The 22762-nt window shown below is 49.3% G+C and overlaps 1 protein-coding gene across 11 annotated transcripts in view; it reads left to right on the forward strand.

Annotated features, from left to right (window-relative positions):
* The window catches only part of CUX1 (cut like homeobox 1), a 362228-nt gene that overhangs the window by 325037 nt on the left and 14429 nt on the right, over positions 1-22762 (forward strand). For 2 of the 11 annotated variants that reach the window (XM_012758889.3, XM_012758893.3), the window contains exons 23-24: positions 3858-4122; positions 8800-19975. The exons of 4 other annotated variants lie outside the window; for them this stretch is intronic. In XM_012758889.3, the coding sequence (XP_012614343.1) occupies positions 3858-4122; positions 8800-9475 (941 nt within the window). In that variant the 3' untranslated portion in view covers positions 9476-19975. Of the gene's footprint in view, positions 1-3857; positions 4123-8799; positions 21336-22762 lie in introns of those variants that run through there. 5 more of the 11 variants (XM_012758886.3, XM_012758885.3, XM_012758887.3 and 2 more) reach the window with 3 other exon arrangements.

A 22762-nucleotide genomic window follows, 5' to 3' on the forward strand; every position in this document is an offset into this window, starting at 1 on the left:
GGGCACTGTACTGAGACCACTCAGTGCACCCAACTGTATCCCCATGTCAGTGTCCTTATCTGGTAACGGTGAGGTTCAGGCACTCATGGAACCTCCCTGATTCCAACAGCTGGTATAAGTAGGGAGCAGAACTCAGGGCTATCTGGCTTCAGAGCTGGCATTCTTTTTTTTTTTTTTTTTTTTTTTTTTGAGACAGAGTCTCACTTTGTTGCCCAGACTAGAGTGAGTGCCATGGTGTCAGCCTAGCTCACAGCAACCTCAAACTCCTGGGCTCAAGTGATCCTCCTGCCTCAGCCTCCCGAGTAGCTGGGACTACAGGCATGCGCCACCATGCCCGGCTAATTTTTTCTATATATATTAGTTGGCCAATTAATTTCTTTTCTATTTATAGTAGAGACGGGGGTCTCACTCTTGCTCAAGCTAGAGAGCTGGCATTCTTAAGTATACATTCGCTGCCTTTGTTCTGAGAGCCTGCCACATAGGGATCCAAGGGCACTGCTGCTGCCCACTGGCCATGGACCCAGGCGGTGGCCTTCCACCCCTTGAGAGCTGCTCCAAAGGGCCCTGGCCTGCCCTTGGGTGTGTAGACAGTGAGTCTGACACAGGCCACGCCTCTTGGGCAACTCCAGGCAGTGCTGCAAGCTTCAGAGGCCTAGTGCCACATCATCCCCTAAAAGATTTTTCACATTCTTGTTATGGGAAATTTTAAACATAAACAAAAGTGTCATAAACCCAGTGTATCCGCTGCTGAGTGTCCACCATTATCAGTACTCACCCAAGCACTTTAAACGTTTCTTACACTCTGTCAAGAGGCAGCCCTGCCCCTTTAAGCCTGGTGGCACTGCTGCCCCCAGCACCTGGGGGTCAGGAGAGATGCAGTCCTGACTTTACCACTCCCTGGTGCATTTCTCATCCCTGGCCAGAAGAATGGACCTCAGTCCCCCAAATCCATCTTCAGGGATCTCCCAGGCCTCCACTCTGCCCCCCACATGGGCTCTGGGCGCCATCTTGTGTTACAAAAGAGTTACTGTTCCCGCCGAGGTCCCCAAAGGGAAGGCACTGCTTTCTCTCCTATAGTGGGGGTGTTCCCGGGAGCTGCTCCCTAGAGAGGTTGTCACCAGTGCCCACAGCCCAGTATCTCTGCAGTGACCCTGCACACCAGCGGGAGGGCGATGGCAAGTGCTGCACAGTCATTCCTTGCTGGCCTCTCAGGATGCTGTGCTAGTTTTCTGTGAAGACTTACCTTCCCAATCGTTGTCTACTTCTAATGATAAAATGGCCAGACAGTTACATAACTCCCTCACCTAAGTTATTTCATCTATAAAATGAGGATAGTAATACTAACTTCTTCAGGTTGGGAGGAGTAGAAAGAAGATACTTAGTATAACAACTGTACACATAAGTGCTAAGTAAATGAGAGTTTTCAAAATAATCTGTATTCCTATAACATAAATTATGTCCCTCCCCCTCCCAGTCTAGCCTAGATTAAAAATGCAGCAACAGGTCATCCAGACTGTATGTCCATGTGTACACTATGCTTCCTGCTCTCCCATAGAGCTTTTATTTCTTCTCCTGTTAGTTCTCATCCTTTATCTGTTATTTCTGTCTTTATTTCTTTATTTCTTATAAACCTTCTTCTCTACCATAGTCTGCCCTGCATTTTTCTGTTCCTTTCATGAGATAGCCCTTGAACCAACCTCTTCACAAACACATGGACATACACGTGATGGACAAACACATACACACACACACCAGTGCCTTGGCCCTAGTGGCTAGGTGCATACTGGCAATCAGTAGTCTTCTCCCTTGACATTTGAGACCCAAATGTCAGTGCTGCTGCTGTCGCTCCTTAGCTTGCTGTGGCTCCCACAGACACTGTCTCAGTGCATGTTCACAGCTGCAGCCCCGAAGGGTAGGCGGGCGTAGGGGGACTAGCCACCATCTGGCAGGGCAGACTGCACTGCCCTCAGCAGACTGACATCAGACCTCAGTGCGGTCACTTACTGGCTGTGTGACCTCAAGTGAATCATTTAACCTCTCTGAGCTTCAGTTTCTTCAGGACTAAATGATAACTGTCAGCTGCAGCTATTGCTGATGACACTGCTGCTCAGTGACATGCCATTTGAAGGAAATAATCGTTCTCATCTTCTATCAGTTAAAAGAACTTTTAAAGAATTTTCAGGCCATATTCCAAACTAGCTCACTAGAAAGATCCATATAAATGATTCATTTACTAAAGAAGTCAGTGGTGTTTAACTGGAAGCACAACTGGCAGTTGCTGGCACACAGCAGAGAGGAGCAGGTGCAGCACTAAGAACACCCCAGAACCTGAGACCCAGCATTCTCCTGCCCTGGCTCACCAGTCCACCCAAGCACAGCTAGAGTGGTAGGCCCCACACGCTGAGACTCCGAGCCTGTCTCTGCCTCCCTGAACACCTCACTCCCCAGCACAAAGACAGATTGCCAGCCCAGGCCTCAGGCGCCCTTCTGTCCCTCTAGGGCCCTCTGCCCTAGCCTCAGGCACTCTGCTGTCCCTCTAGGCCAGCCCTCAGGCCAGCCACATGTTTCCCAAGCCCTGTGCCCTGCTCCAGCCATTTCCCCACCCCTCCTCATCTTCAACCAGCCCCCTGGTCACTTTCTGTCTTGAGACTTAGGCCCTGGGGTCACTGCCTTCCTCCATACCCCACGTCCTGCCCCATCCAGCGGGATTTTCATGCTCACTCAGAAAACCCACCAACCTACCTAGTGCTCTTATCTTTAAAACCATCCAGGATTTCCCTTCTAGAAACCATCCTGTCTCTTGCTTTTCTTCTACAGTTAGGCATCACACTCACCATCACTTCTTCACCTCCCATTCACTTCCAGCCTGCCGGCAGCCTGGGTCTATTCACTTAGGTCTCCCAGTCTCCGACTAGAATCCAAAGGACTTCCTGGGTCCTCGTCACTCTTTCTCTTGGCCACCCGCTCCCTGAGACTCACTTATGCCTTCTATGACATTGTTCCCTGTGTTCTTCCCATCTCTCTGAAGCTTTTGTGGCTGCTTCTCCCTGGGATCGTCCCTTGTGTGCTGGTTTTCCAGGCTTCCCGTCTGTCACTGACTTCAGCCAGTTTCTATCCTAGTGATTCCCACATTCTTCTCTCTAGCCCAGACCCTCCTCCTGAGCTCTTTTAATAAAATATTTTCATTTATTCCATTGCTTTTTGTCCTGCCCTGGCTCTGCCTGTCTCTCCAGCTTCGTGTCTAACAACAGCTCCTACCACTGTGACCCCACTCTGTGCACATGTGCACACATACACACGCATGCATGCACACACATGCACGCTTTAACCATGCTGTTCTGTGTCTCTGGCTTTCCACATACTGTTCCCACTTTCTAAACAGCCTCTTGCCATCTTCTACCTTGTTGCCTGTTTTTTCTGGTTAATTGGTCCTTGTCCTTCAAGGTTCAGTTTAAACATCATCTCTTCTGGGAAGACTCCCCAGGCCAAATTGAGCATCCTCCCTCCCTCAGAGACCCTCCCTCAATCCCCCTCCCTCAAAGCCTCCTCTATAGCCCCCCTGCTGGCCTCTCCCCTATTGTTTTCTACCGTGGGCATCCATCTGAACACTTCTCTGCATCCCCCACTGAACTGTTAAGTTGTACAGGGACACGTGGGGACCTCACATTCCATCAGAGCAGGTCCTCAGTGAGCTTCTGCTAGGTGACGGAATGGTCCTGGTCCAAGTGTTCTGAGATTCTCTACACAAAGGTCACTACAGGCGACACTGTGGTGTCATGCTAGTGGAGATCAGGGATTTGGGCTGATCTCACAGCTGGGCCTTGACTTCAGTCTGACGTCTCTCCCTCCCTCCCCAGCCTACATGAAGCGGCGGCACAGCTCAGTCAGTGACAGCCAGCCCTGCGAGCCCCCGTCCGTCGGCACTGACTACAGCCAGGGCGCCAGCCCCCAGCCCCAGCACCAGCTAAAGAAACCCCGAGTGGTGCTGGCTCCAGAAGAAAAAGAAGCCCTGAAACGAGCGTATCAGCAAAAGCCATACCCATCACCAAAAACCATCGAAGACCTCGCCACCCAGCTCAACCTGAAAACCAGCACCGTCATCAACTGGTTCCACAACTACAGGTACAGCCTTGCCTGCAGCCCTCAGGAAGGGGCTGGTCTGTACTGAGGAGAGGAGCCATCCATGTCGCATGGGAATGAGGCTCTGGGGACTAAGAATCAGGGGTTTGGTCGTTTCATTGGTTCTTCATGTTGTTTTATTGGAATTTTTACCTCCAAAGATGTATAGCCAAATGCCTTCCAGTCACCATCACATAATTAGAGACAATCCACATCCACCAGGACCAGGAAAAAAAGTCACCTTTTGGTTGTACCATTTAATAAGGGAGAGTATAGGCATCTGTGGTTCCCAGTAATGAACACTGATTTCCTAGTGATTTTTTTGTTTCTTGGGGTCTTTTACAGTATCACCTTCCAAATTAGTAATGATTAGTTTTGTAATTGATAAATCATTTAAGACCCTTTATTTTGGGAAAGTTCATGAGTTAATGAAGATTTCTTGAGTATCACTTAGATCTCAAGTGTTTTAAACAATGTTACATCACTTGCTCCTCACAACTGTAGAAGGGATACACTATTATATTCATTCTACACATGGAAAATATAAAACTCAGAGGGAATAACTTGCCTAAGCAGGTAAAGGCCCGGTGCCATTCTGGTAGAACAAAGTTGACTGGGAAGAAACATCTGGAGTAGATAATGGAAATCCTCTGAAGGATAATGAATTGTTGGTCATAGCTATAACCATACCCCCAACTGTCAGAAACCAAGAATCCCAGTAGCCTAATGGAAATTCCCAAATTAATGGCTCAGTTGCTGCTTCTCATCAGAACATCATTTTCTTTAGGGCTTAGTGAAACTGAGGTAGGTCCTTCTGGTTAAACCAAGGTGACAGTACACTTGTGTAGCCCATGGAGAGGGGAGCTGTATCTCTGACTGGGCCCTCCCTCATCCATAAGTTTTACTGGAGTTTCTGAAGGGACCCAATAAATCACCCAGGTTCTGAATAAATTAGAAAATTTTAAAATATTAGAAGGGAGCTAAAATCATACCTTTATTGCCAGTGAAGGCAAAGTTAGGAGATGCAGTTTAGTGTGAGAGAGCTTGAGTGTACCTGCTACTTAAACCCCAGACCCAGGCACTTCTCATGATGGCAGACTGGCCCCAGGCAGGCCTCCCCATTTGTTGACTCCCACAGGGACAGAGAAAGTCCAGGATCTGAGCACAACTGGCTTATTCATCCCAGATCTACCAATCTGATAAAATCAGAGGCAGAGGGAGGCCAGCAGTTAGAATAATGGAGCTCCCTGTACATGGAAGGAAACTTCAAGAGTAATAAGTGAAATGAAGGAGAATGAATGGTGGAAACGTGGGCAGAGGTTTACTGGAGTTTCTCCTTGCCAGGAGTTATGCAAACCCATTTTCACTTTCTAGACACAAAAGTGCATTAAAATGTGCACTTTCAAGTCTCCTGAAAGTTATGTCCATTTTAATGTGAGTATAACTTACTATAACACAGAAGCATGTGTAGCTCTAGATTATTGGGTATCTGAGCATCGGTGCTACCAGTTACACAAAACGTCTCCAAAACCATTTCCCCTGGTCCTCCTGGGTCCACCTTTTTCCCCAGGCACCCCCACCCCGCCTCAGTTGAGTGGCAATCACTGTCTCCTGGCTGGAACACACTCCCTGGGGCTTCTTAGCTACTGTTACTTATCTTGCTGGTTTCCTGACAGCCATGGTAATGCTTATCACATGGTAGTGCACTGATCACTATAGAGATGACTTTGGTGCATGTAGCCCAAGCAAAATTCACCCCTGGCAAAGATAGCAGGGCAGGGGAAGAAAGGAAGAATAGCAATAGGACCTCAAAACTTACTAAATGAGCACAAGTCTGGGTCCAGAGTAGATGCTCAATAAAGGCTTTCTTTCAAATATAACTCCACAACAAAGCAGGCTAGGCTAACAGGAAAACCAAGGACAGAGATTAATGTCAGCTGCAGACATCTAGAAAAATATGGAAGAGGTAGGAAATGAGCAGGCACTTAAAGGAAAGATTGAACTAGAGAAGAATCTTATAAGGCACAAAACAAGTTAAAGGAGAAGTCAGCATCGAGCCACTTAGAATTGGCATAAAGCTCAGAGAATTTAAGTCACTTGCACAAGGTCACCCAGCAAGTCAAGTGCTGAGTGGAGATTCAAACTGAGCACTCTCTCCTTGGTTTTAGTTCTTCCATTAAATGCTTAGAACAAACCAACTCTCCTTGATACCAGACAGAGCTTCCTACATGGACTAACACTCACCATTCAGCACCCATGCACTGGATTTGTTAAATTCCTATCAAAGAAGGCAGTTTTTTACATTCTTTCCTCTGAGGTTAAACAGGAAAAGTTGATTTTATTTTCTCTTGCCCCACTGGAACCCTCAGGGAATAACACCTGGGGTCAATTTTTGCTCCCATCAAAAAAATAAAGCTTTTCTTCCTCTTATGCTTTCACCTTAAGGGAATGAGAAGTATCTCAAGCTGACCATTTGCTCAGGAATGCAGCCAGGAGTGCCAGAACATCACGCCATAGGACACTGGTCTCCTGGAAAAACTGGTTCACCCAGCAGAAACTTCTGAGCCCTAAAAGCCATGGCATTCTGTGAGCCTTGGGTGACTTGCCTAAAAGCCAGAACTGCTCCTAATATCTCAGACGAGATCGGGCGCGTTCAGGGTGGTGTGGCCGTAGACTTTATCTCATCTTTCTAAACCAGAAGATAGCATTCCTTTTGAACATGGAGGCAAATGTAGGCTAAGAGGGATGATGTCTCATATCTATTGAGCACATAGTATTGCCAGGCACTGAGCCAAGAATTTTATAAATGTATCATCTTATAAAATCCTCCAATCTGCACCTGAGTGCAGCACTGATGGCCCCATTTTACAGACAATTGCTGCTCACATCAACCACACTGGCAAGTATGGAAACCCATGTCCCAGGCCTAAAGGCGTCCCTTCCCAACCTAGCCCTTTTCCTCAGCCTTAGGGCTTACCACACCACACACAAGGCAGCAAGATAGGAAGGATAGTGACCCTTTTAGGGCATGTCACTTTGTACCCTATATTATACATTTAACATTTTGTTTAATCGTAATAACGTCTCAGCAAGGAAGATCCTGTTCTCTACATTCTTCAGATAAGAAAACTGAAGCTCAAAAAGGTTAACTTGTCCAAGTTGCACAGCTAATAAGTGACAAAGCCAGGTTTCCAACCCAGGTTTGGCTGGTTCCAAAAAGCCTGTACTCTGTTCTGGGCCTGACTAGGACCAAACCTTAACTACCTGTTTAGTCTCCCACCTCCCCAACCGGGATGGGCAGTAATGGGTTCACCCCAACTGGCGTTCTCACTGCCAAAGGGCATGAAAGCCATAGTGCCCAGGAAGCTGTTCATGAGAGCTGCCATTTCCCAGTCTCCCAAAGCCCCAGAGAAGAAGGAAAGTCTTGTGTTCCCCTGGGAATTTCTGGGGGCCTTCTCAGCACCTCACCTTTCTGAACTAGAGCTCAAAAATCTTCAGGACAAGGTCCAGAACTCACTCTATGCAGGAAGCAAATAACTATGCAACAGATTAACCACCACCCCCAGGGTTCTGATAACCTACTGTAGGTCATAGACTAAACTGCAGCAGAATTCTCCCCACGGAGTCCCCACAGCCAGCACAGGACCTGGCATAGAGTAGGCGCTCAGAAAACTTTTGAGTTATATATACTACAGAAAATGGTTTGCTTACCCCAGGCTTTCTGCAGGCCCAGTTTCTGCAAGACACTGGGCCTGGCGCTGGTGCTAATTCACCTGAAGATGCTTTTCCACTAATGGTCTGCACATTCTCAGGGGCTTTTTCAGCCCTTAGGAAGAAACAGAGAGAGGTGGGATTGAGCCTTAGTACTCTTCGCATGATGGGAGGAGAAACTTGGGAACAGATTTAACAAGAGCCCTTTCATGGTGACACTAATGGCTTCACAATGGGGGATGCCATACTGAGTACAGTGTCCCAGCAAAGTACTAGAAGCACATTTTCCACTGTAGGCCGAACTCAGCTGCATTAAAACTCACTTGATGTGTCAAAGCACATACTTGGTCTCCTACCTGCTTGATCAAGTGACCTTTCCCTGGTCTTCTCCCTTCAGAGGAGGGAACTGCTTGGAAATACACAATCTGGTGGAATCCCACCCCAGCCTGAACCACAAGCCCCTGACTTCTGTGGCTCAGAGCTGGAAGCTGAAGATTTTCACTTTGGCCACTGTTCAATAATCAGTTCTCTCTCCGAAGTCCTGAGGAGGACACAGTGGTTATCAAGCAGCTATTTATGAATTCAGCTAGCATTTATTGCTGTATACCAGGCACCATGCTAGGCCCGGTGTACAAAAACTAAATGGGAGCTGGCCTTTCACAGTCTAGCTGGAGGCGAAATGGGATGGGATGGAGAAAGCGTGCCATTCAATGAGTGCGGCTGGCGCTTTGTCCTAGTGGAGAAGAGGGGAATGGCCTTCCAAGCAAGGAACAGCTTACACAAGTGCACAGGGTCTGGCCACAGCGGGAGCCCCCTGCAGCTGCAGGGTCGGTCTAGGGGCCTGCAGAGGGGCAGCCAGGCTGGGGCGGGAGTGAGAGCACGAGCTTGCAGCGCGACGGAGGGAAGGGGCCTCTTGCCGGCCCTTGCGCAGCGGCCACCTCACGGGCTTTCGCCGCTTCTGTCTCGTAGGTCTCGGATCCGCAGAGAACTGTTCATTGAAGAAATTCAGGCCGGGAGCCAGGGCCAGGCCGGCGCCAGCGACTCACCGTCGGCCCGGAGCGGCCGGGCAGCGCCCAGCTCAGAGGGCGACAGCTGCGACGGCGTGGAGGCCGGCGTGGAAGCCGCCGACGGCCCGGGTGCCCCAGACGCTGAGGAGCCGGGCGGCCCCGCAGCCGCCACCAAGTCTCAGGGAGGACCGGCCGAGGCGCAGCGGGAGGAGGCGCCGCGGCCCGCGGAGAAGGCCGAGCCGCCGTCCTCGGGGACCGCGGGTCCCGACGACGCGGACGAAGAGGGCCGGCCCCGGCCGCCGCCCGAGGGCCCCGCCGACGGCCCGGGGCCCCTGCCAAACCCCGCCGCACTCGCGGCCGGAGAGGACGCCGCTACCTCAGCCGCCCCGTCTGGGGAGGGCCCCGGCGTGGCCCGGGACGGCGCCCCGAGGAGTTCCACCTTGCCAAGCACCAGCGCGCCCGCGGCCGCCCGCAGGCCCAGCTCGCTGCAGAGCCTCTTCGGCCTGCCCGAGGCGGCGGGCGCCAGGGACTCGCGAGACAACCCCCTGAGGAAGAAGAAGGCCGCGAACTTGAACAGCATAATCCACCGCCTGGAGAAGGCCGCCAGCCGGGAGGAACCCATCGAATGGGAGTTCTGAGAGGCGCCGCCAGCCCCGCCAGCCGGGCCGAGCCGAGCCGAATCTGGCCGAGCCGGGCCGAGCCTGGCCGAGTTGGGCCGAGCCGGGCCGAGTCAGGCCGAGCCGGGCCGGGGCGGGCGCCGACTCCACGGCCGGGACCGTGTTGCGCACTTACGCCCTGCGGGCCACAGGGCAAAATCGCCATAGGCCAAGGTGCATATAGAAAACAAAGGAGCATTAAGCCCAATCTATGTCGTGTTTTCAAGGAAGAAAACGGAAATGTGTAGTCGAGCTTTTTTGTACCCTGAAGTGTTTTTTTTATTGCCCTAAGTGATTTCCACAGGTTCTGGAATAACTCTTACAGCTTTGCCTTGCGCCCTCCTCTTTCGTGTGGGCTTTAAAAAAAAAAGTCAAACCCACATATTAAAAGGGGGCTTTTTATCTGCCATCTAATGGCTTCAGAGCGATAATACACTATTATCTTCTTAAACCAGGAAAAAAAGGGGGGGGGATTTTTCAGAAAAATTAAAAAAGAAAGTTTTTGTAGCTGTTCAGTTGCCACTAAGAGATTGCACAGTCAAACCGACTCTAAACACACTAGTTTGGATTCCTAAATATTTTCAAGAAAAGAATCTTCTCGTTTGAAACTTTGAATTAAAATAAAACACATTTACTCCACATATTTTTTAACAAAAAGAAAAGTCACATCAGGAAAATATCTGATTTTGTGGTAGCTGATGTAGTGTTTTCTTGTACGTGAATAGAATCCTGACATGTAGTGCACATTGATCCATAGCTTTAACTGACTCTGGGCTTTTGCTGACCAGAGTTTGTTTAATACACTCCATTCTAGGCCAAATCAGGACAAAAAGAAAAGATCCGAATCTAGGTATTTTATAATCTGCTTTTTAACCTCTAACCGCAGAGCACGCTGATCAGACCTCATATCTCGGAGGTTTAGGAGACAAGTTAGAACTGTAGCACGTATCTGTTCATTTTGTTTAATTTATGGTGTCTATCTGTGTCCATGCGTCTGCACAGGTGTGAGCATTGAAAGCAAGGAGGAAAGAGTAGGCCAGCAAGGTCACAGCGGGCAGTTCTGTGTAGACAGCAGTCCACAAGTCTTTCCTTGGCACAGAAGGCACCCCACCTCACACCACTCTTCTGGGCACCTGATGGACTAAGCCCTCCCAGGGGAAGATGCTCCCTGGGCCTGGGCAGGGCTCTTGCGCACTCTCTCTTCCCCTTTCTTCCCACCACAAGCACTGATGACTCTGTTGAATTTGTGGGAAGCTTCCTTCCCTGCAGAAGAGAGAAGTTGACAGTCTGAGCTCCCCTCCCACCCCTATAGAGATGGCCCAAACTCACACCAAATCGTTGATGCTCTTCGCTTCCATGCCAGACCATTTGCCCTGCATTCAGTTCACCTCTTAGAAAGTTCTTTTATGCACAGTTTAAGGCAGTCTAAGTACAAATCAGAAGTCTAACTTGTCTCTGATTCCTCCTGTTGTCTATGTGTATATGCGTGAAAATAGAGGTGGATGAGTGTATGCGTGCGTGTGTGTGTGCAATTTTATACGTCTGTGTATTTTCTTAAGTACCTGTGCACACATAGAGTGCATTACTGCCACCTTTTTTCAATAAGCTGTTTTATCAGTTATGGCTTCTACAAGTTTGCTAATTTAGACTCCTTTATTGCCATATCTTTAAACTAACAATAGATGATTTCGGTATATATATATATATATTTTTTTTTTGCTTATTTATAGGTGCTGTATTTTATTATCTGATTGTTAGGAAGGGATGAAAGGGGCAAATATTCTTTAGAGGGATAGACTGCCGGCAGTATTGGGTATAATTTACAAGATGTAGTTGTCATACTGTATATTACTGATTGAAAACTTTTTGACCGTATTGTGTATCATTGAAACCTTTGTCTTAGGTCAACATCTTTGGATGACATTTTAATGGTGCATTCATTATTTCTTAAGTTTAATTAATATTACTTTTTTTGATTTGGGGGGGTGGGAGGGAGTTATAATTTTAAAGGTATGCTCCCGCTATTACACCTCAGTGTGCTTGTTATTAATTAACTTGTAGGACTTTGACTGTAAGATGTGCAACCACATTTCTTGCATGATGTTTTAGAGATTATGTATTTCATTTACAGTCTTTTAACCTGCAACTGCAGCACTTAGTTCAAGTTTTCACAAATTTAAGAGTCACTACACTAAAGACAATGCCTTTTCATGAATGAGAAGTTTTCAGAAGGCTCTAGGAGGCTGGGAGGCAGGCCGTTTGTTTGTCTTTTGATGGTTGCATCATTTCTGAACTTGAAATCTGGTTCAGTGAGGAGAGAATTCAAAATGGAGGAGCTTAAGGGGAAATGGATCCACATCTGGCTCGATTCAGGTGCATTCAGAAGAGTGAGTTTGCATCAGTGACCCTTAGGACAGTGAGAAGCAGAGCCGCCGACAGAACTGTGGTGTCCTCTCCACGAAAACCTCGAGGGACTTTTGTCATCATGTGTGATGAATCTCTAAGTATCATCTAATATTCGTTAGAATGAAAAGCAGGGAGTTAACGGGAAATAGTAGGCTAGTGTTTTAGTTTTAAAGGCATGACTGTTATTTACAAAGGTGTTAAATCTGAGGAAATTGAAAAAATATAAATTTCTCCATTCTAGTGGCCAAATAATAACAGTCTAAAACAGCCACTTTGGCCCTTCCAAGCAATTTAATCATTTTTGTTATTTTTTGTTATTTTTTTTTAATTTTAATTTTTAACTAGGTTATTGTTGATTTCCATTCTGTCTTTTTTTGCCAGACTTACATCTGGGTGCTCGACACAATCAGTTGGTTAAATTTTGCTTGCAGTTCTGTGATTGTATTTTTTCCCCTATTATTTATTTTTCTTTTAATTGAGTTCAAACCTTACGATCTTTTGTGTTAAGCTAGCACTGTCTGTAATACTTCTAAGAGCTGCCACTAAATAACACAGCAACCTGTGGAGTGGGACGCACCCCCTCCTCTTTGGGCCCCTCAGTCTGAGTCTAAGGGTTAATCTTTCATCTTGATAAGCAATATTCAAGTGCCTTGAACAGTGTCCTCTTGGTGTGGTCTCCCTTCCGCTGGCTGGCGTTCCAAGCAGTAGCAGGCAGCCGACCCTCCTCCTCTTTACGCTCTATCAGTTTAAAAAGCTGATTTGTACCTCTCCCCTGGGGGAAACGGTTCCATATAAAACACTAACACTTAATTACAAGCTCCATTATACCATTTGAAATGGCTTCTTTTTGTTAATTGGAGGCAGTGTTCATAACATAAGGTTTTTGCCATTACTTAGCGGGCTAAGTGGAAGCTCAGCATAAAATCAGTGTTCACTTTTAGCCTCTTGGCCCTTGGTTCCTGCCTACGTTCCTTTGTGGTATCCAAGGTGGCAGGTGTGTGGGTTCTGTCCTAGACCTGTGGCTTACTTCACCCCAAAAAAGAGAGTCTTCTGTCCCCACCTAGCTCCCAGGTAACCTCCAACCTCCCCTCTTGAATTTCTGGATCCGTCAAGATATCTGTGGTTTCTGTTCACCAGATCTCTCTTCTTTAGAAAGGCTCATCAAGGCCGCGTAGCTCAACCCTGTTCTCCTTGCCACCCTGCCTGAGGTGCATGACCTCATGAGATGGCTTTGGTCATCTCCAGGGAAGAGTCTGCAGGGGCAGGATCAGAGCAGGATGCAGGCTTGGGAGAAATCTCTGAGAAATGCCAGGATCATGACTCATAGGATGGCTATCAAACCACGCTGCTGTCTGTCTATGAAAGTAATTGAGAGAAAGATAACAGTTCCCTTGTCCTTCCAAAGCACAAGTGCTTCCCTGCCCAGTTTCCTTCCTGTCGGCGTCTTTGTTTCCTTTGCACTTAGAAACCATCCTGTCTGACATGGCCGGGCAGATCTGCTGGTTGGTGCAACAGAACTCTGGGCTGAGTGTTCCTCTGTGGACACCCCCCAGGACCAGATGGCAAGCTCTCACACACCCCGTCTGCCTTCTTGGCTAATGCTAAGGTCAGGCATGCAGCTCAGGAGAAAACTGAGCAGGAAGCAGGTCGTGCTGTAATCCAGAGAAGTGGCTAACGATCCTAAGACCATGTGCCATGGTTGTGCCTAAAGAGAGATGGGAACAGGAGTCACCAGATGAGCTCAGTCACAGGCAGGTGCCTTGCTGACTAAAGTTGGACTGGATTTCTTTGTTTCTCCTGAACTCATGTCCTTTTATACAGGGGTGATTGATGAACTCTGTTGACATTCTATGCAATGTTTCTCATTCCTCTGATTTTAGAAAAACAGGTCTCACTGAAGAATAGCAGCAGAGCCTGGGGAAATATACCCACATCCCTCTGGGATTAGCACAAAGCAAAGTGGTGATAGTGACTTACTGGATCTTGTTGGGCTGAGGGACAATGGCCTTTGCCTTAAATGCACTATGACGTGTGTTTCTCGGCAGGCCAGTAAAATCTGAAGTATGCCCTCAGTCCTTCCAAGGCCCAGCTTTCTGGGGCCTCCAGGCCAGTTGTGCAGGGAGAGCTGTTAGCTACGGTACTTGAGGCTGGAGGCTTGGCTCCCACCACGCCTCGGGGGGCCCCATCCCTCCTTGGTTGCCCTCCCTCATCTTCACACTCCTCATCATCCCCTTCTACCTCACTAGCCTGCTCGCCATGTGACGTCAGTCAGAACCACACCCCACAGCGCTGTGAGGCATGTGGGCTCGGGGCTGGGTGGGAGAGCTACCGCATGTTAGCGTCTCTTGGCCTGGTGAGCAGGCTTTTTGTCTCTTCTGTGAGCACAACATGGACAGACAGCTGTGCTCTGCGAGGCACATGGATTTTTCTCTTGACTTCCACCTGTTCCTAAAGCTCCAGCAGCTGTTTCCTTTGCAAACAGGGAGGGGCCATCTCAGGCCTCAGAGGGCCTTGTCTTTGGTCTGCCTTTGCTTTCCTGCTCAGCTGTTAAGATCCATCCACAGCCCTTTTGCTTGCCCTGGGCTGTCCCTGCATGGCCACATGAGGATGCCTCCCCATGATCCTACCTGGCACTGGGGTACGCTGTAGCTATCCAGTGTCAATTGTATTTGGCACTGGGGATCATTGGTTCAGCTTTGCTGGAAGTTCACCTTTGCAGACATCAAATATCGCAAGGACAGAAAAGGGTAGCTGGCTCTCTGCAGCCTGCAGTCACATGACCCTTTCTCCCCCGAAGAATATTGCCAGTTTCCATCCAGTTCTGCAGAAAACTCGCTCCCAGGCTGCTGGTTTGATAACTCCACCCACTCTGGTGGCCAAAGTGTTCGCCTGAGGGAGAGAATTTGGAAGTGGCATCCTGAGGATTTGTGCTGTCATCATGTACTTGGGCATCTACCAGGAAAAGCTCGCATTTAGAAATCCCTGCCAGCTCTTCTGCAGTTTCATTTGGGTCTTGACAACATTAAGGAAGCCTTTGTGACCACCAGAGCAGAGCTCGTGCCCTAAGTGGTAAGGTAGTGGCCTGGGACTCTAAAGTGACATGGTTTCATCTCGCAGTGCATTCAGTGCCGATTTGGCCGGCACACTTGCGTGCTAAGAGAGCATGTGAGGTCCAGTTTGACAATACTATTTCCATTCCCTTCAAGTTTTGCTTTTTTTGTAGATGAAAACTACTGGGAAAGGGAACACGAGTTCCCAATAAAGTTAATAAAAGATCCAGGCTGTGAAATCCTTAGAGATGGGCTAGAAGCTAAGGCCAGGACCCTCGGGGTCCGTCAGGACAGAAGAGAAAGGGGATGACGGGTGCAGGAAGCCAAATGTTAACTGAGCCCCAGCCCGGAGTCTTCCTGACCCCAGAAGCCCTGATGGCCTGTGCACCTCATTCCTGGCCAGGGGGGTAGAAGAAAATGCGACTTTGTCCTGTGCACCCCACTCCCAGGAACTGCCCCTCCTGCCCTGGCCTCACCCACCGCTACCTCCCCTCCAAAGATACCGACCATGTCCATGCCATCAGTGGCATCATTTCGAGTTTTCATTTTTGGATGAAGTGACATTTAGCTTTAACAAGACATTTCCAAAGCGCCTAGTCTACTCCAAAATGCTAACTTTAAAAGTTGGGCATTGTAGGCGAAAAAATCCTGAAAAAAAGAGGCTGGTGAGAGAAAGACATGAGGCTATGCATAAATGTGCACTTCCCCATTCCCCTGTTATTAAACTTTTAAAATGCCTTTGAGTTATTTTTCATGGATCATTTTAGTTTATTCAATAATTGTTAAGAAGTGTAGTCTGCGTTACTGTAATTTCTGTAGTGTTTAGGCTTTAATTTCTACCACAAAATATGCTGTATGCTATGTATCAAGCTTTCTGTGATCAGAAAGGAAAGGTGCCTTATACCCCAATGTCACAGCTACATCCCTATGGAAATAATCAGAAGCACAGTGTGTATGTACGGAAGCCTCGGGACTTCCGTCGGTGAAACAAGACACCATTCAGCAAGACGCATTGAAGTGGCGCGGAGCTGCTTTTGTTTTATAATTCCTTTTTCCCCCTTTTTCGTCTTTTTTTTTTTTTATGTGTGTGTGTGTGTAGTTTGCTTTAAACAGAAAGCACTTAAATGGATGACTTATGTGTAAAAGCTCTGTGCAATAGAAATCATTTTTCTTCATTTTTAAAAGATAACGTATTGCACACCAAATGAACTCAAAGTAAGCTTTAGACCAGGACGATTCAGGTTGTGGATGAGTATGTTCACTGTAGTTCCGTTTGTTCATGAACCGAAGGGAAAACAGGCCACGCCCAACCCCCTCAGCCTCCCAGCCTGCCTGTCACTGACCACGGAGCTGGGCGTGCGGCGTCCCCGGGCTGTGGCCGGAAGCGCTGGCCCAGTGAGGCAGGGTGGCGGGTGTTTGTGATTCCACAGCTGAGACCCTTCCTGAGTGTCTGAGACCACAGCCATCCCTTCCAGCACTTAACCTTGTCTTGTTGAGATGGACTAACTGCTACTGACCTGCCAGCGTGCATGAGGATAATTATAAAAGGATGTTTCCTTGAGAAAAAAAAAAAATTATTTCTATCCTCTTCTATTTATTATTAGGTTAATCATTTAAGTACTTATCAGGAGTGTATTATTGTTTTGTGTTGTTGTTATTATAAATGCTTTTTGCTATCACTCCAGTGGTTACTGTCCTCTGCCTCCTCCCCTCCCGCCTCCCCGAGAGACCCGAAGCGTCTGGGGACTTGTCTGGCGGGCAGAGGGGGTTTCTCCAGCAGAGTCAAACACCTGTCTCCAGAGTAGCCACTCAAAAACTGGTGGTCTCTATGTGTCTAACTTTTTACACGAGAGAGTTTATGAACAAAAATCTGCCAATGGAAGGGAGTGCCGGGTTCAAGGCCACTCTCGTGAGGAGCTGCAGAGGAAACTTAGAAAAGCCAAGTTCAGTTCCCCAAAGCCTCCTAGAGCCTCCGGTAAGACTTCTGGGTTCATGAAGTTGTGGCGAGCCCTGGTCAGAGAGGGCACAGCGGCCTGGTGCAGACAGTCACGTCCAAGTGAGAGAATGTTTCTTGCAAGGTTCACATGGGTTGATATGTTTTGGTTGGTTTTTGTTGTTGTTGTTGTTGTTGTTGTTTTCCTTGCATACCAAGTTGGTCAAAACCATCTTTGAAGCAACAGTGTTTCTTAGTACCGGCTGTGGCTTGAGGACTCACCTGGGAGGTCATGGGCGGGGAGCCCCTTTTCCTTTTAATGTGGTTAAATGTGGAAGAAGGTTGGATGTGGAGAAAGCTTTCTGTGTCTAGTGGCATGGCCAGTGAGACATCCAGTTGCTTGCTAACCAAGTGTAAGGATGAGGTGGGGCTGCCTTGAGCCCACGGGCCCAGCAGAAGGAAGCTCCCCCAGGCCAAGGCAGGGGCCCTGCACACCCCAAGGTGGGGCCCGACAGCTGGCTCCACTGGCCAAGGACCCACCGGACCCCTGAATCACTCGGCAGAGCACCTCCTTCCAGGCCATGACTTCTCCCCTTCCCTGACGTTGTTGGGGGGGTCCTGATTTTGTTCTCTTCTTTGAAAGAAAGCCCTCCAACAAAACACCTGCCCCTAACCCGCCAAAGGGTTTTCATTTTTCTCTAATTAGTCTATGCATTTCTCTCTCTCTCTCTCTCAAACCATTTTCCACCTCTTTCCTTGAGAAAATGGGCGTCTCATGTCCCCCCCATCTGAGACCCCTCAGAAAATGCTGTGCATTTTGGAGACGTGAGAATTCATTCAAAATTCTTAAAGCATTTGAGAATAGCTTATTATAAAATGAAAATGGAGGGAAAAAAAGGCGGTTTTCCCCACGTCCCTTTCCATTGAGTAAGAGACCTAGCTCTTTGCGTTTGTGCAATAACTACTTGCCGTGAGGGCGGGTAGCGCCGCGCTCCTGTCCAGACTACTAACAGCACAAGACGCGCGCACAGGGTGGCCGAATCTTCCGGACAGCTCTTAATAAGCTCAGCTCCCCCCAGTGGATTGTGGTGTCTTACATTTTAGCAGTATTTTATATTTTCTGTAACGCACTAAGTCTTAGATGTTTTTAGAGCTCGTTTGTTAATACTCACAATCACAGATTTTTTTTAAAATCCTCACAGAGACCCCCCAATTGACCAAAAAGAAAAAAAAAGAAAAAAGGCGTCATTTTTGTACAAATAGCTTTTGAGAAGCCTCTGTTGTGTTGCTGTGACTCATCTCTAATAACATTTTATTTCTTGCTATTTGTTTTCAACATTAAGAGTCAAAGTTGATCTGGCTGGCGTGGGGGTGGGGGAGGCACCCGTCGGCCGCTCGGCGCTGTCCCTTCTGTCTTTGGTTAGCCATACGATGTTTGTTCTCAGCACTGTACAACGGTCCCTATATGATATGGAGAAGCAATATCACTGTATGAAACTCACACCATGTATTATTATTATTCACTAGCACCCTAGGTGTGATAATTGAAGTAAATATCTTTTATACAAACACAAGAATGTGTGGGTTGTGTTTATTTAAAGGGCTCTGGCCTGAGGAAAAGCAGCAAACACTGTCATGTGGGGTCCAAAGGGCACCTCGAGAATTGTCACTCCCCGAGGTACCTGTCCCTCCACCTTCCTGAGTTTTCTCCAGCACGTGGCTTCCGGGCAGAAGCCTGGGGTAGGAGGCACAGGTGCCACTCTCTGTTCTCCACTTGGTGAGCACAGTAAATGCTCCATCGGGGCCTGCGTTCCCACCTGCCGTTGTCACCCTCACTGTTCATGTACCCTTGAGCCAAGCACTTACCCGCCCTGGCATCTGCTTCCTTGTTTGTAAAATGGAGACACCGTCACCTGTGTCACAGGCTTGTCGTGAGGGCCAGGAGTGGTGGCCGATGGTGCTGGGTGCTGCACCAGGCTGGTGGTAGCAGCCTAGTAAGTGGCACTTGGGCAACCAGGACCACGGCCAGGTACCTCTGCGAGTGGCCTGCATGTGGCCAGGGTCTGGCCTCTGCCTTCTTTGTGGGAATCTCACTCTGACCCCAACTCCTGAGGTGAAGGATGAGTGGGGGCACCAGTGAACCACCAGAGGGGACAGTGGCTTGTGGGTCTCTGGAATGACAGGGCTGCTGAAAAGGGGCCTCTCTAGACAGCGTTCGCTGGAGGGGGAGCGCTCTGCGGGGCTGGCTGCTGCGCGTGCTTGTGACTCAGGGTGTTTCTCGTGAGATCTACCAGGTTGGAAAAGAAATGTCGTCCTCCGATGTGTGACTAGTTGGGGGGGGGGGCAGTATTGGTTGCGCATTGATCTGGAGATTTCTGAATGGGAAGCTCCCGCATGTACTACAGAAGTGTGAGCCCCTCTCTGAGTTAATCCACCTTTGATCCTCCCTCCAGCGGACACCCCAGAGCCTGTTGTGGAGATGCCCACTGGTGCCAAGTGCTCCTGCAGCCTCCCAGCAAGCCTGAGTCTCACTGAGTCCCTCGGGGACATGGTGTTGCGACAGTTGCCCCCAAACGCCAGCCCCCTCAGATGGGAGAAATTCACATAAAATCGTAAGAGCTCTGCCAGTTGGGCGTGTGACAAACTTACTCTAACTCAGCTAACTTTTCTGTTGGCGAGTTTAGGTATGCCCCCACTTTTTAAAGATCAATTAACCAAATTAAAATATAAAATGTAAAAGAAAAAAAAAACTCACTTAGCACAAAGTCTTTTGACCCCAAAAGTCTCCTCAGGTGCCTTTAAAGTGAGATTTAATTACGCAAAAGTGCAGTTGCACATGGTTTTGCAGAGCCAGCTCTGGAGCAGAAAAAGGGAGCAAGATCTTATGCTCTGCCTGCAGCTGGGTGATGCCCCCACACCAGGCAACCTGCCAGCCTCCCCTTGCCTGGCTTTTCTCCCTTCCCCGAGGGTCAGTGGGTCTGAACAAAATTGTGTGCCCTAGTCGATGGCCTTAGGAAATACAGTTGCACGTGTACGGGGCGATGCTAGGTGACTTTAAAATATATCCTGTCTGTTTCAAAGGCCCTCTGAGCGGCTGCCCTGGGGGTGTTGCACGTCCCCCACGGCTCTGGCATGCCAGCTTTCGGGGGGACGCAGCTTGCTGGTCTCTGCTCCAGCTCATCACTAGTCCCCAGAAGGCGGCAGAGGCCTGGGCCTACATGTGGGGAGCCAAACTGGGGACTCGGAGGGCTCCTGAAAACTGTTGTAATGTTGGCAGGGCCCCTGGCCAGCGGGCAGGCTATCAATCCGCTTCTGACTCACTCAGAATGGGGTGACCTACCTCAATAGAAGTGGGAGATGCAAACTGGGCCCAGGCTTAGGCAGTAATTTCCAAAGTTCCTGCCTTTTCCAAGCTCAGACTCTCAGAATGTCAGTAGGAAAAGCCTTTTTTTTACCCCAAGCAAAATCGTTTGTGGACAAGTAGTAGCAGAGCTGCCTTGTTTGGGGCAGTGGTGGGACCTCCAGGGAGTCTTGTTTGATGACACCCCTCATTGCTCCTGGAGGCACTGGGCGTCTCTGTGGTCAGATGGTGCAGCACCAGGGACCCAGCACTGTCTCACCGGCTAGTGACCTTGGTCAAGTCCTAGTTGACACTCAGGAAATCGCTCTGAAAGAGTGAACGGATTTAACTTCCTTATGCTTCTGTTTCCATCTCTGTGAAGGGGGTATAAAATGTCAGCCTCACAGGGCTGCTGGGAGGACTGAGTGTTCCCACAGCGCCTAAGTACATGTGAGTTGAGGTTGTCTGCGAGAGCGTGATTTCCATTGTCTGCTGCCTTCTGTCAAAGTCGTTTGTACCTTGTGCTAGAGCAGGAGGAGTCCCCAGCTCCTGGCCAGTCTCTGACTCAGCCTGCTCCTCGGGTCACCTAGAGGACGGGCAGCTGCCAGACGCACAGGGGACTGATGCGCACTCAGATGGGGCAGCAGAGTCCTCACCTACAGCTCTCTCTTCAGGCCCCTGCAGGCTCTGGGTCACGACCCTGGACCCTGGCTCAGATCAGGAAACTCATGTTTCTGGTTCCTTCATGGCTGTGGCTGCCGCCCCTGGACTCAGCCACCAGCTGAGGAGAGGACCCTCTCTGCTCCTCACTTTGGTGGGCAGGAAGTTGTGCCTGCCATTGTAGCCGGTTTCCTCTTTGAGATCCAACTGATTTAGCATGTGTTGGGGCTCATCCCTCCCCTATTACAAGGAGACTAGAGCCCAAGAGAGTCTCTGGGGCAGCTGGGGGTGACTTTGCCTCTCAGGACCCTTGGCAATGTCTGGAGACATTTTTTGGTTGTCACAACTAGAAGGTGCTACTGGCACCTAGAGAGTAGAGGCCAGGTTTGCTGCTAAATTTCCTATCAGCATGGGACAGGGCCTAAAGCAAAGAATGACCTGGCCCCAAGTGTCAGCAGAGTTGAGGTCTAGGGTGGGGACAGGGCACACTCAGCAGTGATGCCCAGCTCACTAAGGCCACCTCCCTCTTGGAGCTTCTTCACTACTCTGTGCTGGGGACCTGCTCCAGGCTGATTGTCCAGTGACCTTGAGTTGCTCACAAGCAGAACACCCAGGCCCAGGTCCTGCCATTTGTATTGGTGGAGGAGTCACTGAGCACCGACTTGGAGAAGGCCTGGAGAACCCCGTGGGGCAGTGGCCTTGAAAGAGGGAGAGGCATTTGCCAGGCAGGTGACACAAGTCACATCAGGGCAGTGTGCGTAGGGGCAAGGAAGCAGTGTGGAGCCACTTCAGCTGTGCTGGGGAAGGACAGTGCAGGTGGGAGCAGGCAGTGCCCTCTCATGCCAACTCCACCACGTTGTTGATAAGAACAAAGCCAGGTCTGGAGAGTGGAGGGCAGCTGCTCCAGGTGAGGCTTGATATCTGGACATCTGGGACTCCAGTATCCTTGAGAATGTCTGCAACCATACTTGGGGTAAGGGGGGTCCCAGCCAGGGGAAAAGTGCCCCGCACGCCCCTCCAACAAATACATAGTCGTGCGTGCAGGTGTAGGGCCACCCTTGGGCTGCAGCCCCAATGCCAGGGCAGAGCCTGAAGGGGTCCCAGTGAGGCCTAAGCAGTTATAGATGGCAGGACCCATAGAGGACCAGTGGGGCCTGCCAGGCTCTTGCTGCCTGTGCCCAGCCAGCTGTGCCCCAACCTGGGAGACCCTGCAGCCATGGGGATCCCTGCACAACCTTCCACCTGCAGGAGACAGATGCTTCCCTGCTAGGTAGAATCCACTGAGCCGTCAGCTAATACATCCTGAGGGCTGCCCACCTGCTGCTGCCTTAGTACTCGGGTTATAAACAGGACAGACTAGGAGCTTACCTGCTAGTGGGACGAACCAGACAGGAGACATAATAAATAAGTGACTCAGATAGTCGTTTAGAAGGTGATAAATGTTATGGAAGAAAAATAAGGTAAGCAGGATTGGAAGAGCAAATGGAGGGGTCTGAGTTTTAAATTGAGTGGTCAGGGTAGGCGTCCCTAAGAAGCTAACACCTGAACAGTCCTGATAGAGGTGAGGGAATGAGGCATGCAGATGTCTGCGGGAAGAACATTCTGGGCAGCCGGGACAGCAGGTGCAAAGGTCTTGTGGTGCAAATGTGCCTGGAAGCCAGCATGGCTGCAGCACCGTGACCACAGGAAGGAGTGGGAAGCAATGAGGTCAAGGAGACGAGGGGGAGGGGGAAGTGGAGCATGTGTGCCTCTTGGGCCACCATGGGGCTTTGGCTTCCACTCTGAGCAATGTGTGAGTCATTGGAGGATGTGAACAGAGGGTGGTCTGGTCCCACTTTTTTTTTTAGACAAGAAGTAGGATTTATTGGGGGGGCATGAGT

This window comes from Microcebus murinus, chromosome 19 (genome assembly GCF_040939455.1).
Source record: "Microcebus murinus isolate Inina chromosome 19, M.murinus_Inina_mat1.0, whole genome shotgun sequence".
NCBI classification, from domain to species: Eukaryota; Metazoa; Chordata; class Mammalia; order Primates; family Cheirogaleidae; genus Microcebus; species Microcebus murinus.